Source organism: Paramisgurnus dabryanus, chromosome 3 (assembly GCF_030506205.2).
Source record: "Paramisgurnus dabryanus chromosome 3, PD_genome_1.1, whole genome shotgun sequence".
In the NCBI taxonomy this organism is placed as follows: Eukaryota; Metazoa; Chordata; class Actinopteri; order Cypriniformes; family Cobitidae; genus Paramisgurnus; species Paramisgurnus dabryanus.
The window spans coordinates 51169908-51185180 of NC_133339.1; the positions used below are offsets into that span (position 1 = coordinate 51169908).

At 36.6% G+C, this 15273-nt stretch overlaps 1 protein-coding gene across 3 annotated transcripts in view; it reads left to right on the forward strand.

Annotated features, from left to right (window-relative positions):
- cep112 (centrosomal protein 112) overlaps window positions 1-15273 on the forward strand; it is a 256249-nt gene that overhangs the window by 40056 nt on the left and 200920 nt on the right. For all 3 annotated transcript variants that reach the window (XM_073814087.1, XM_073814085.1, XM_073814086.1), the window contains exons 5-7: window positions 9888-9975; window positions 10718-10798; window positions 15102-15149. In XM_073814087.1, coding sequence (XP_073670188.1) covers window positions 9888-9975; window positions 10718-10798; window positions 15102-15149 — 217 coding nt within the window. The remainder of the gene's footprint in view (window positions 1-9887; window positions 9976-10717; window positions 10799-15101; window positions 15150-15273) is intronic.

A 15273-nucleotide genomic window follows, 5' to 3' on the forward strand; every position in this document is an offset into this window, starting at 1 on the left:
GTGATGGATCACAAAACTCACGGTTCGGGTCACATTACAGTTTTTGAGACACAGATCGGATCATTTTCTCGGATTTGGAAAGAAAAGGGGTGGGAAAAATCCAATAACAAATAAAGAAATTAAAAACATTCTACAAAAAAAGAACAAAGTTGCACATTAAGTTAGGTCTAAAATTAGCATCAAATGAATAAAAACACTGTATTTATTTTATTATTTATAATATAATTATAATTTTTTTAGAGCTACAGAAGTGATTTTTTTGTTTTGGGTTGTTTGATTAACATTAATGAAACAGAATTAAGTAGGTTAATTGATGTTACTGTTTCTTTAAGATAAGCACGGACCTGGTTTCTGCCTCTAATCTATACTAGGGCTGTTCCGAATACCATTTTTTGAGCTTCGAAGCTCTAGTAGAAATCAAATCGAATATTCAAAGCTTCGAAACATATTTTTCTCTTTATTAAAGCCAGGAATCTCTGTGTGTGTGTTTGCGTCTGTGTCTGTCTGTCTACAGTTTTATTATGTGGCGGATGTGTTGCTGCGGACCCAAGGGAGTGTAGTGCCTTTTTTTTTTCGTGCAATATGGACATGTGACACGTTTAGAATTAATAAACTTTAAAAATACTACAGAACAGCGCAAGCCGGAAGCGGCGTGCCTGTCACGCGTCCTGCGAGAACAGCATTAGTGAAACAAAACACAAGAGCAATACTTTTAATAAGGTAGCCTGACTGTAATAAAACGGCAGCATACTTTCAAAATCAAGTTTATTTACTAACACTTACTGTTAACACTTCCTGCTTGGCAAATGCTCTGCATTAACGCTGTAAAAATCTTAAAACTGAAAATCGAATGTCAACTCACGTAACGAATGTTCGAATATTCTGGTCCAGCCCTAATCTATACATACATTTAAAGGGGACATGTCATGAAAATCTGTCTTTTCCCATGTTTAAGTGCTATAACTGGCTCCCCAGTGCTTCTATCAACTTAGAAAATGTGAAAAAGAACAGTTGATTTCTTATCAAAACAATACTCGAGTTACTCGATTACTCCTGGAGTCCTGATCCATGCTACAGCAAATGAAAAGACATGAAATGGTTCCTATCAATAAATATTTAATTCATAGCCTAATGCAACAATTAAATAAAGTATACTCCCAAAACATTATAATTATGACATTACATATTTAAGTTTTCATTTAACAGATTAAAGCCAAACAAATAGCTGCATGCGACATTGCATTCATAACATTTGCGCTGTATAAGCGAACTGTATGTGCATGGCTAAATGCATACAGTAACAATTTAGTAACTTATAATAAGTATCAACTTTAATATTTAACAAGTTTTCAGCAGTAATAACAAGAACAACATTAATCTTACTTCAACCTTCACTGGTTATTGTCAACAAGCATCTATATACAACAAGCAACAATTACGTTATGTAAATAAATCAAATAAAAAATATATATCATTACATTTGAATTTTACGTGTTAACAGAGAAATTCAGGCACGCAATATTTTAATACTAAAATTCGCATCATACTTCAAAACTTTGAATGCTTATTTAGTTAAAACATTAGTAAAACAGTAAAAACATGAATAAAACTCATTTAACAATTTTATATTTACCAAGTTTTCAACCGTAATAATAACAAGAAACTAATATCTTTCTTCAACCTGTTTGAAACTTTGGTCATTGTCGTTATCTTCCTCGCGCAACACACAGTCTTTGGTCGAGCTCATGGATCGCTGGTTTGCATTTAGAAACACATGGATGGATGCAAGCTTGCTCTTTGTCTTGCGACGTGTTGCAGGCTAAGGAAAAAATTATTTCATTTGGTGTACTGGTGGTAGAGACAGCAAGATAAGATTTAGCCAGCTTGGATAGCCAAGGAAACTGGTGTTCATTACATGCCCACCATTCGAGAGGATGTCAGGCATCCTGAATCTCATCTTTACTGGTAGTTGGCTGCTTTGTCGTAGGATTTCGGCTTTTGTAGTTGAATCCAAAGAGCTTCTCGAGATCAGCTTCCAGTCTTGGTTTTTTATGCTCTCTGGGCAACGCATTGGTTGTCCCACTGCAGTCGGCAAAATCCTGTTCACCTGTTATGACAGTGAAAAATGCACCAAGTATGCATATGCATAAAACATCAAAATGTTTACTGTGAATTATTAGCTCACCTGAAGTTTTTGAGTGCGTTATCTCACTGTCATGCAATAAATCGGCGAGAAGGGCTTTGGCATCCTCTCTGGCTTTCTCTGGTAGAAACAGCAAACACTTGAACCGCGGATCCAACATGCACGCACTAATAGCTTTTTGGCTACCGTTTCAGAGTCCAGTTTAAACCGCATCATCAGCTGTTTCCGAACCGTTTTCATAAATATGTATCTGGCCACTTTATATTTGGCCATCTGCTAACGTCTTCTATCCACGCCACTATACCTGTCAAACACGTAAGTGTATGATTATTAAGGATGGAGTATTTTAAGTTGATTCTGCTATGATAAGGAGAAAACACGTAAAAACGCGGCGTCGCGTTTTTGGACCCCAGGGAGTTAAAGTCGAGTGATTCCTTTCCTGCGCAGCCCCACTGCGTGCTTAGAGGAGAATGCAATGTATCCTTGCGCCTGGGAGGGAATTCCTTCTGTTTTAATATTTCAAATCTTCATATTTGTCATTTAAATATTATTGTGTTATAATATAATTTTATGAAACGATACTATGGGAGTAAATGCATAACAAAAAACTAAACTGAGCAGAACTACTTGATACGCGGAAGAAGATGTGATCAATAGCAGTAGTAAGGAAAAATGATTCTGCTCGTTCAAAAACTCATTCACTACTGATTCAGCGGTTCTTTTACCCACACACGCAATGGCATATATATACAAAAGGTTATTTAATTAATAAATATAAAAATAAAGGTATCTTAATCAACATATCAATTTCATAAACCAAAAACAAATAGGCTGACATTAAGTCAGCTTCTTAGTTCAAGCTCTGTTTAGAATGAGCATAGTGTAAGGATTGAACCCGGGTCGTCTATACTCAAAGTCACTGATCTTACTCACAGAGCTAACTCCCCACTGAGTGAATCCAAGCACAGAGACCTGGATCTTGATTTAACTGATAAATTTTACTGAATGAAAAAATACAACAATAATAAAGGAAGCTGTGCTTCCAAAAAACAGGGAAAAGAAAACAGACACAAGGGTCAAAAACATAATTTTACAAGAGTAGCATATAGACTGGCAACTGGTAACAAAAACTCAAGACTGAACGAAGAAGGCATGGCAAAACCTCACTTATATAGAACAAAAACAGGTGTAACACATCAAGCTTAATTACTAAGTATCAGAGAAAAGCGCCATCTGCTGGCCAGGAGGAAGCTAACAGTCCAAAGATGAGAATCTTACACATAGACCACTGATCTATATAAATGACTGGATTGCGCATGACGTCACACTTGTGAAGCCACCGCGCCGCCATGTTGGTATACCCAAATGTTCTATTACATCAATGGACGTTATTGTCAGGACCCGTCTAAATCATGTGTTTTATTACATCTAGTCTTTGTGTTCGGGGTCCTGGCAGTACCATGTTTTATGTGGGAAATGTGTGGTTTTAGTATTGAATTATTCTGACCACTCATTTCCCGGGTCTCGTCACTTTTTCCCCGATCCCTTACTTGTGATTATTTCCAGGTGTATGTAATTTACTTTCTCCCTATTTATTGTCCTTGTGTTTGATGTTCAGGGCGCGTTCGTCTTGTTACCATCCCTGTCGTGTTCCAGAGTCTTGCCTTGTGAGTATTGAGTATATTAGTCTAGTTTGTTATCTGTAGTTTAATGTTGGTTCATGTTTAGTTTTATGTTAGTTTAGTTTAGTGTTATCCTGTCTTGTTTTACCCCCTCGTGGGTCTTTGTTTTTCCCCTGTTTTGTGCAATAAATTATTATTTTGTAGTCTGTCTGCATTTGGGTTCTTTCCTTGTCTGAAATCCTCACATTTATCAGATTTTAATGATAAAAGATCATTTTACTCGTCTTCGTTTTTATATGTGAACTTACCCTGTACATTATTACAACACAAATGTCCAAAGCATGTAAATAGTTATTTACTGAAAGTTGTACATTTTGCGCTTTAATCAGTTATTATACATTCATCTTTATTACAGTATCAGATCAGCAGACAGACCGCAGCATATTTAGTATTAATGACAATAAACGTGCTCATTCTGAAATCTAAATAAATATTCATGCTTTGTACCGTATGTGCATGCAATAATTTGCTAGTTTTGTAATTATGTTATCTAAACTTACAAGTTACCTAAACTTATTTAGAGAAATAACGCTGACCGTCACCGTGTAGCTGAATGACAAAAAAAAACTTAATTTATACCCGTGTCATTAACAAATGCAGCAGACACACTCACCTTAACGTTTTTTTATAAATCCTGCCCAATTAAAACATAAACATTGCAAATAACACCAGAATTAACAAATAATTTACGTACCATATCCTAAAAATTAACTTTGTGTAACTGATACGCTATAAAGGGGGTACATTTTGATCATGATTTTGAATGGAAGTCAATGATGCCCTCTGCCGGTTGGGTATACCAAGATGGCCGCTCGAACTCTGCGCTGGCTTCACCTCACGCAGTTACGTCAAGCGTTCTATGCGCAATCCAGTCATTTATATAGATCAGTGGCATAGACCTCCTAGAACATAGGCTACATAGAAAAGTACTGATCTATATGTTTATTAAAAAAAAAGATTTTATAAAGAAAAAACGAATAATTTATTACAGTAAATCAATTATGAAACCCCAACATTCTATGTTGATAACTTAACTCTTTCGCCGCCATTGACGGGATAACTCGTCAATTAAGGGAAAACGCTTTCCTGCCAATGATGAGAATTTCCGGCTTTCCGCAATACCGCTATTATCCACCAGGTGCCGCACTTCCGCAACTTATACAACCCAGAAGTAGCGCCTCATGTTAAAAAGAAAAAAGATTTCTATGAATCTGATCTCTATTAAAAGTCCTTCACAAAAATGGAATTATCTCAGCTTTCTGCTCAAAATTTGGTGTTTTTGAAGAAACCTACCCATATTTGAGAGGTGATAAAAAGAGAACTAATGAAGGTAGGATGAAACGGTTTTTTTTTTTGTTTTTTTTTTTGAAAGCAGAGGGTCTGTTCTTTCATTTGATATGTTGTATGTTTATATATTTAAAGAAGAACATTTTCTGTAAGGCATTAAACTTTTGTGAAAATTATAAAAAATGGGGTGTTTTTCCCATTGACATTGGATATGTACAATTGCAGTCTATTGCTGTAATTTTACCATTTTTAACTGTATTTCAAAAAACATGGAAAATCTGTTAAATAAAACGGTAAAATTCCATAAAATAACATTATTTAAAGTGTATGTAGCCATGTTCCTTTGAATTAGTGGTTGACAGTTTTTATTTGTCAACCGTAATGGCAGTATTTTGAGAGCAAGGTGAGAGCAGTTATTTGGTGACACCACACAAAAGAGCGTATGACTGTGATTCGACTGTAGGAACAGCAAAAACAAATATCAGCTGTTTAAATATTAGCTTGCTGTTAAGATCTGTTTTATCAGGAACAAAGTGTAGGACCAGAACTGCCTTTTTTATCAATCATGAAAAAATAGCCTCATAGATAAGTTTTAGTAAAACCATTAATAAAGCTATTAATGTGTGATGTTTATTTATAAGTAATACATCAGTTTTATCAAGTAATTCAATTTGACACTCTAACTACTGACATTGCAAATATGCAGATGTGGTAGCCTGGCTAACACCAGACCAGTTTCATAGAGAATGAGACGTGGTCTGGGAACCATATGCTCATTTTCTTGTATTTGAGGAATGCCCAGAGACGTTTATTGGGCGCTACGAATGTCTATCAAATGCGGTTGTACGTAGCTCATAGCCAGTCGTTTCAATTATACCAAATGACGTATGTAGAGCGACATAAATTCAAACGTAAACAACTTTTATTGGTGTGTGTGCACACAGCTGAAAGCTATGCAACTAAACCGGTAGCTGTATATTGATATTGAAAAGCAAAAGCATATTGAATTTAGTGGCACTGTGACAACCACAGTACAGGCATAATGACAATATGATATTGTAGGGGATTTACAGTAAAGACCCATTGATCAGTGATATTAAATGAAGACCAGAAGTCAGAGATGAAATTCATAGAAGGCATTTTACTGAAGACAATTCTTTGCAGTTCACTCAGCAGAAGTCAGCCGCAACACTCAGCAAGGAGTTCGTAAGCCGCTCTGCCCATACATTACAATACAGATATATTTGTACTCTACCAGAGATAATAAAACTACGTCATTATGTCAAATGTCATGATTCTGATTGGTTAAGCTATTGATAAAACTTCCACACATGGACATCCAGTCCTGAGCACATCTAGTTTGAGTGATTAATATGACAGCAAGCAGTCCGAGTTTAGGCACAGAATGACCATCTTTAGTCCAACCTTCCTCAGAGAACTGGTTGTTTGGGAAGTGTAATAAAAACATTATGATAAGAAGTGTTTCTTACAGAAAGCACAGATATATTTATGTGGCAGGAAGAAATGGTTTTACTTGTGATTTTTAACATTGAAAAACATGCTTATTTCTTAAGAATGAAGAATTTACTGAAGTTACTTCAATATCTGGGATGATAAATATTGATTAGTATCTGACTAATAAGTATTCAAATCATTTATAAGGATATGATGAAGAGGAGGAAGAATCCAATCCTTCGATGTTAATAAATACCACTTACCATTTATAAGTGAATTGTACTTTGTCTATGACGATGCCTAGCAGGTTGGTCCTATAAAACTCTGTGGCTATGTCTTGCCATATCCAAACATCATTCTTGGATATGAAATTGTTTAATGCCAAAAGTTGCTCTTTTTTAAATAAACATGCTATTAAAACTACTTAGAAGAACACTATCTACGGCTGCATTAAAAAGTAACTTCGCGTCTGCTGCTCCCACGTTAGATTAACAAAACTGCTTCGGTGTGTCGCATAGACGTCGTAATCGTCTTGCTGCCCCCTCCCCGTACTGTGATTGGTTCACTATTTCAGGGGCAAAAAAGGTCCATAGTTTCCAGGCAAAACTTGCAGTATGAATAAATTTGCGCACAAGGCTAGGGGTGTGCCGGTTTCAGAATTGATGATGACGGTTGTGACGCGAGTCAAATGTGACGGTTTGTAACACAACCATCGTGGGGGGGGGGGGGGTTGCTCATTTAAATGCTTGTGTATTGACGGGAAAGTGTCATTTTACCATAAAATCATGAATGTGATGCCAAGTGTGTTTTAAACAGTAATAACTTTGAGCAATTTAACAGAAAGCAAAACAATTTTTAAAAACACACTGTTGCCAGAAGACTGCGCTGTCACTCTCTGCCCAGCATAAATTAATCTTCTATCTATCATCTATTTTAATAATCTTCAGAGAAACAGATTTGTGCCATGGGCTTTTTATGTCTGTAATTGTGTCTATATCTGTCATTACACGGACCGGAACAGCACGAAAACAATGTGGATTAAAAAGCGTCTTGAAGAGGTTTTGCTCATAAATGCATGTCAAATAAAGTAATGTGAACTTGAGATTGGTATACTGGCATTAAACTGCACAGTATGTGCTCCAAACGCAGCGGGTGTAAAAGCACAATGGCCACACGCAGCAAATGCTCTCCGTATACGCGCTGCTCAATGCTCACGCTTGCGATGTGAAACCGCCGTTTGAATAAACTAGACACTGATTAGCTACTTGCTCTACGTTTATTCAAAATTAACAGCAAGACAACTACTGTAGCAGTGAATGTGCTTTCAGGAGAGTTAGTAGATTAGCATTGGAGGATTTGAACTTGAAAGGAGTGTACTGACGCCTTTCCGCGATTAAAACAACATTCCTTTTCATGGTCATTCATATTTATTTGATGCCATAAATTAACTAGAAGGAAGAGATGATTTGAAAGGTGAGACTTTGTTTAATATGTTTAATCTCAAAAGTAACCGAAAAGTAACCTGGTCTGTCCTGTATGTCAGCGCGTTGTCAGTGTCTGCTCCGCGATTTATTTTTCGCTGCGTGAGAACACGGTGGTTAACAATAGTTTGGACTGTTAACAATAGTTTTTAATTATTATTTAAACATTCTTTATGCAATTTTTTATATATATATTAATAAGACGGTTTTGGCGGTTATAGAGTTCTGATGACGGTGTTCAACTATAACCGTCGGTCTCACGGTTATATAATGACCGTCACACCCCTACGCAAGGCAGCAACCCAGGCTACAGATGTGGCACAATATGAACTGATATGGTCACAGGTATGCATGTTTATTGGACATTGCCTTTAAACATAAATCATGATGTCAGATGTTAGAGTTAGAATGATACATTTTATAAAAATCCTGTTTTAATGAATGGCATTATTCACCTGAACACCAAACAAAACGAGGTCTTGCACACTGGGCACACACGATCACCAACTCTGTGATGACACCAACGACGGATGATTCAAGTATAAACCAGGCTTCAGAGTCACTTTGGACGCGGTTACTAATGCCACAGGTGTGTGTACATTACCTGTCATGTGAGAGAGAGGAACTGCAAAACACGCTTGGAAATAATATATTTGTGGCAGTCAGTTTTGACATTTTTTTTGGGGGGGGGGGGGGGGGTGGAAGGCTGGTTGAGGTGAAAGTTAAACGTTGGATTTTTGTAAAGGACTTTTGTTGGTGATCAAATTCAGAATGAAAATCAAAACAAAAACCCAAGGTGTTACTGCCTTTGGATCTGTATATGCTTTGGTGTTTAATAAGTTGGGTAAACCACATATAGAGGCAGGCAGTCGTTTTCTACTAATTCACAAAATAACTTGTCATTGACGGGAAAAGAGTTAAATGGGTTCTGTTATGCTTTACACTTTAAATAAAGTTGAAAACAAAAAAAAAGGTTTCTGTTGGAGCATTAAAAAGATCAGCTAAGTTAAAGGCGCTCTAAGCGAATAATGTGCGACGTCACTTCCTGTTGATGTTTGAACTGTTTTCAAACAGACAGAGCGTAGCTAACTCCTCCCCCTCCCCCTCCCTTCCGTGCTTTCATAAACGCGCCCAACCCCCACCCCCAAATCCTTCTTGTCGTTTATTGGCTGGAATACTTTGTTTAGTTTTGTGCTGGCTAGGTTTGGCCATTTGTTGATATTGCCGTTTGTGAAGCCTGGGCTGTCTACAGAGATCGCGTTTTTTACAGTTTGATCAGCGGACAGGCAGCAAGCAGATAGTGAGGAGTTGTTTCCGGTATGTAACAAAAAATGTTTTATGGTCTAAAACGCTTCAATTCGCTTAGAGCACCTTTAAAAAGCTTCAACAGAAAAGCAGCTACATTAAGCAGCTCATTGAAGGATCCCGGCATCTTCTGTATATTGTGACTAAACAGTAATTCCGAGGCCTGGATAATTTAGTATTATGTTGTTGTCATATCAAACAGATGCTGTTTTTTAAACCCACTTTGTGTGTGAACATTGTTTTTGAATGGTTGCATAGGAAATGTATAAGACAATTACAAAATAAAAACATACTTCTTTAAAATGTCCTGTTCAAGTGGTTCTTGTGTAACCAGTCCTTACCACATTAGCTTCAACTGGGACTTGAATCAACAATTTGTGCAGCATTGGAGTCAGGCGTCCTAAAAAGGTCTTAGGTTTAAAAATAACTACTAATCACAAACTTGATTCAGATTTGTGGAAACTCTAAACATTTCTATTCTGTGCATTTTAAAAGGCACAATAATATCCACCTAAAGTCTTGTTTTTTTCACAGGAAGAAGGAATTGTTTTATGAGAAGTCTCCGTACAGACCCATGGCCTCCAGTCCGCTCAAACACATGGAGAAGAGCCATATTAAGATGGTGAGAAACGAAAACTTTCACAGCCTGAATTTCCTTCAATAAAACATTCAGTTGAGCCTTGGACCTCAGTGTTTCCTTAGGCCATGACCATCATCATCATTTAAAGTCGTAGACGTTACAGGTAGAAATATGGAGTTGTTTCTTAAATTGGCCAAAACTCAACAAATCCTCTTTAGGTTTTGGTAAACCCTTTAAACCAGAACCACCTTAAACTACTTTTCTGGTGTGCCCCAGTTTTTATTAGGTATTTGGGTTTAAACACCTTCGTGTAATGGGATTTTTTGGGTCTTTAACTCTATGAAAAAAACTCCTTTAATAAGCCTCAACAGTTTCCATGTACTGTATTAAGATTTGAGCTTTCCTGGGAACACAGGTGAATCTGGAAGAGTCAAACATCTGGTGTGCCATGAGCGGAGCATGTTTACTCTGTATTTCTTTCCCTCTACTGTTTTTATATATTACTCATTGTTAGAGTATTACATCATATTGTGATTTTTCGTTTATAAAATGATCATCTTGGTGAAATCAGTGAGAGTAATGATGTTTTTATGTGGAATGATGTATAATGTTGTTCATTGATGTGGGTTCAGGGTTGGTAGAATGAGTTTTCTTGCCTCTGACCTGCGACCATTTTACAAACCAAACCTAGCAATAGATGCCACAATCATAATTCCCATAATGCCCAACATCCCTGGACACCATGTGTCTTTTCTTTGTTCCTTACTGTCTGTGTTTTCTCCAGGCGGAGGAGACGCACAGTGGGCCGCCCATTTCTTCTGATGATAGTGACTTTGAGACCCGCTTCAACAGCTGGAACCTGGGGGTAATATTAGATGGTTTTTAAAAAAAATTCCACCTGCCTATACAGATAAAATACACTTTATTTGAGTTTTACATACTTGTTTTTATATGAATAGAGCATGGGAACTGCCATATAAAGCACAACTGTCTTTAAAGAAATCAACATCAATGCTACAGTAATTCGCTTAACCATTGTGCCTTTTTTGCATTGTATTTTAACATCTTATTTCTTAGCGCAAAAATTCCTCAGTTAAGCTTAATTTACATTACACAATACATTATTGCAAAAGGTCCATCTCTCCCACAATGTTTGAGGTTTTTCTTGTTGGTATAGGGGGAAAAAAATGAATTGCATTGTTTGTAGTTGATGACTTTGCCATGTGGGAGGAAACATTTGCTGCAGCGATTGCTCAACATGTTGGCATGCACAGTTTTCTGGATCAAAGTGTTTCCAGAACTGTTTACCTCCAGATTCTTTTCATTAGCCGCTTTTGATTTCCCCGCTGATTGTGATAACATCTGACTGCTCATTCCATCACAAGGTTTACAGAGAAAACAAGAGTCTGAACGTCCTCTTATCAGAGAGTGGAGTGTTGAGATAAGAAGTTGGGCTTGCGGGTAGGTCCGGGCCAGGGCAGTGCCAGGTCTGTCTAACGTGGTGTTGATTCTAAACTAATCACCAGCTGCATCAGGTGTGCACGTAATACGCTGCGATAACACGCTGCTGGACTCTTAAGATTTATTTAAAGTTTAGACTTTAATGTAAACATCTGGCTTAAACCCAACATACAGTATCTATAAGCCATAATGACCTTGTCGCAATACGTAATGACTAGTAGGGCTAGTCTGAATACCAGTTTTTGACCTTCAAAGCTTTCGTAGTAATCAACACCGAATATTCGAAGCTTTGGAGGGGGCTAAACATATTCTTATCTCTAATAAAGGCAGGAATCTCTGTGTCTGTCTGTTTGCATTTTTATTAGGTTAAGAGCCATTCATTGAATCAACTAAACGCATGGCGTGTGTGTTGCTGTGGAGCCAAGGGAATGTAGTGTCGCAATATGGACAGACACGTGACACGATCAGAATTAATAAACTTTTAATAAACTACAGAACTTTGCGAATCGGAAGTGTGCATGCCTTAAATGATCAGGGTTTATATGCTTCAAGAACAGACACCGCACTAGTGATAAAACACACAGATCTGTTAAGAGCAATATTTTTTATAATTTTTTAAACAAACAAATCAACCCCAAATCAGAAATTAGCAGCACAGCAATTACTTGCAATGTAAAGGGTAAGCTATTGTAGATGAACGAAAAAGTTCAACGAATTGTAATAAATTAAAGTAAACATTAGCATAGTTTCAATATCTGATATGTTGGTGACATTTTTGCGTCAGTGGAACAATAAAGCAGATATTTAGCAGAAACCGCAGTGTTCTGTTATATAATGCAAGTCAACGGATCCGCCACTTGCATGACTCCTGCTGACATATTGATGCCTTGTGATCAGGGGCGGATCTAGAAAATGATTTATGGGGTGGCAAGGGGGTGGCATGAGAACTATGAGGGTTGGCAATGAAGTAAGCATCCTTGCATGGTTGTCGTGGATTCAAGAAATTATATATTAAATATATACTATATTCGGTGTATACACTGGACCTCAAATTTTTATAACATAAAAAATGCAACAACAAATGTTCCTATAAGTACCCAATCAGCCACCTTTAGCATCTCTACTGTAGCACCCTTTGTCTTAATACTAAGTTAATACCTACCGCTTACTAATATCTAAAAACTCTGACTGTAACCATGATGAGCAAACTTGTTATATAAATAAAATAGGTTTGCCTAGTTTATATTAATGTAAAACATATTTGAAAGGCACACATCTCTTTATCTCATAACCCTCTTCTTTAATCCTTTCACTCACTTCATGATGGATTTCTGTCTTTTCACTTCTTTTTTGCTCTTTGCCATCCATTTCTATGTTTCTTTCTACTCCTCTCCCTTCCACAACATCTTTTTTCTGTTTTATTTGTACCTTCCACTCCAATAGTATTTGATTTTTCTATTCTTTTTGGTAAAAAATGGATATCAGCCTTTCTTTTCATAGTATCTTGGAAAATGCAGCATTAAGTTGTATTTCAATTTTTCTAAACATACACAACACTGAATAGTTTTGTATCCTTAATGAAGACAAATAAAAACAATTTCACTATGATGTCGTCTATCGGCACAACCCTACACTAGAGTACTTGATTTTATATGCTGGTTCATGTGTTAGCATGCCAGATAAAGCTTTTGATTTTGCTTTTGCTTACTGTTCAAATTAACCCTATAAGCCTGTGAGTGTTGACACAGACACATTCTACTAAGTGCTATTCATTTAACCGTAACTCTTCAACTATTTGCATCAAAAAAAATTATTGCTCCTAAAAGTTTTTAAACACTCTCCCCGCTAGCATTTTTCTTGATTTTCATCTTTCCCCGCTAACAATTTTCATATATTAAATATGTTAAATGAAAGAACAGACCCTCTGCTTTAAAAAAAAAAAAAAAAAAAAACTTTCATCCTACAGTACCTTCATTTGTTCTGTTTTATCACCGCTCAAATATGGGTAGGTTTCTTCAAAAACACACATTTTCAGCAAAAAGCTGTGATAATTCCATTTTTGTGAAGGTCTTTTGATAGAGATCAGATGCAGAGCGACCCTCAAAACTTAGATGGACATACAGCTGTTTGCCTTAGTGCGATACTTCCGGGTTTCATCGGTTGCGGAAGTACGCCACCTGGTGTATAATAGCGGTATTGTGGATTGTCAAGATAACTTGTCAATGGTGGGGAAAGAGTTAATAAAAATACTTTAACACATCACACATTATATTTAGATAACATTGTATTTTATCAAATATATACATAACCAGTGACTTCAACACAATAGAAGACTTAAAGCAGGCATTAAAAAAAAAGGAATAAACATTTAATTCACTTTAGTTTAACACAGTAGTTTAGCTCTCCATTATCAAAAGTTACAACAATCAATAACATCATGTCTTCACATAGACGAAAATCACTAAAATATATTTTAGTTTTCACATACAAGTTACTAAATGAAGAAAGAAAATAGAAATTGCTAGAATAATTTTAGACTTTGAGGTAAAACGTTTTGACAAATAAATAAACATTTAATTCACTTTAGGTTAACAGATCTTACCACAGCAGTTTAATGCTCGCCTATTCGTTTGTACAACAATCAAAAGCTTCTAACATCATATTCAAATCGTTCTGAAATCACTCAAATATATATTCCTTCTCAAATATTTAAGTTACTATATCAAGAAAGAGAAAAAAAACGCTAATGTTAATATCTGAGGTAAAAACAAAATGACCGTTATTTTTTAAATTACGCGAATTCAGACTTTTTTGCTAAGCACAAAGGAAAGCGGCTACTCGTGAAGAGCGCTGGAGAAGTGCGTGCAGAGGAGCGTGCGCGTATCTAAAGTGAACACTAAAGCAATGGTGGGTTTAATTATGCTTTCACTTCATTTCCTAAAAATACAGAATGAAAGCTCTGATTGATTCACTTAATTCCATTCATTTAACAATTTTTTTTTTTTTCCGAGTCATTACTGATCACGTTGCATAAGAAAGAGAAATGCGTTTCTAGTGTTGAACTGCTGAACAGCTTCATACAGGAAACATTACTGAATAATCCAAAGAGTGCAACCATAGATTGTGCTTTTCGTAAAGACACTTGACAGACACACTTGTCGAGACCCAGAGGCATGGCAAAAACTTGGTGGAGGCGGCCACTTCCAAATTCTCTATCCAGAAAATCCCTGGATGTGTAGTATTTCTGTGCCACATGCATTGAGCACTCAGACTTGCAAAAACACTGTGATGTCATCTGTGACCAAATCGTATGGTAACAATATATCCATATATTATTATTATTGACTTTAACATACAGATTTTTTGTGATGTTAAATGGTCTAAGTGGATTTCCTATCCATGACTAACTTCTGACAGGTCTACTATAGACTGATCAGACACTTCTGTGTGTGTACAAGAGACTAAATCACAGAACGGAAAGACATAGTTTTTAAGCAGACAGGGAAATGGTCTGCCCGCATACAATGCCTTGAGTCGGCTGAAGTATGATCTCTGTAAACACAGCGAGTATTGAGAGGAGGGTTTAAGTGGCTCGCTTTGAAGCTCTTCCATGTTGTTTATGACAAATGAATGGAGGTCAGATGGGGACAGGGAGGTGTTTGGGACTTACCAAGACAGACTCATGCTGTGTTGTTGTGTTTTTGCAGATTGAAAACCCCAGGTACCTGCGTGAGAACCCTGTTCCTCTTTCTCCGGTAAGTGCTCATTGTCCCTAATATCAGAGGGCAGACAGATTATTGATTGTGATCCTACCAATTAGAATTTAAGGCAGTGGTTCTCAAACTTAAACATTTTATTAAACAATACAACACATATTAC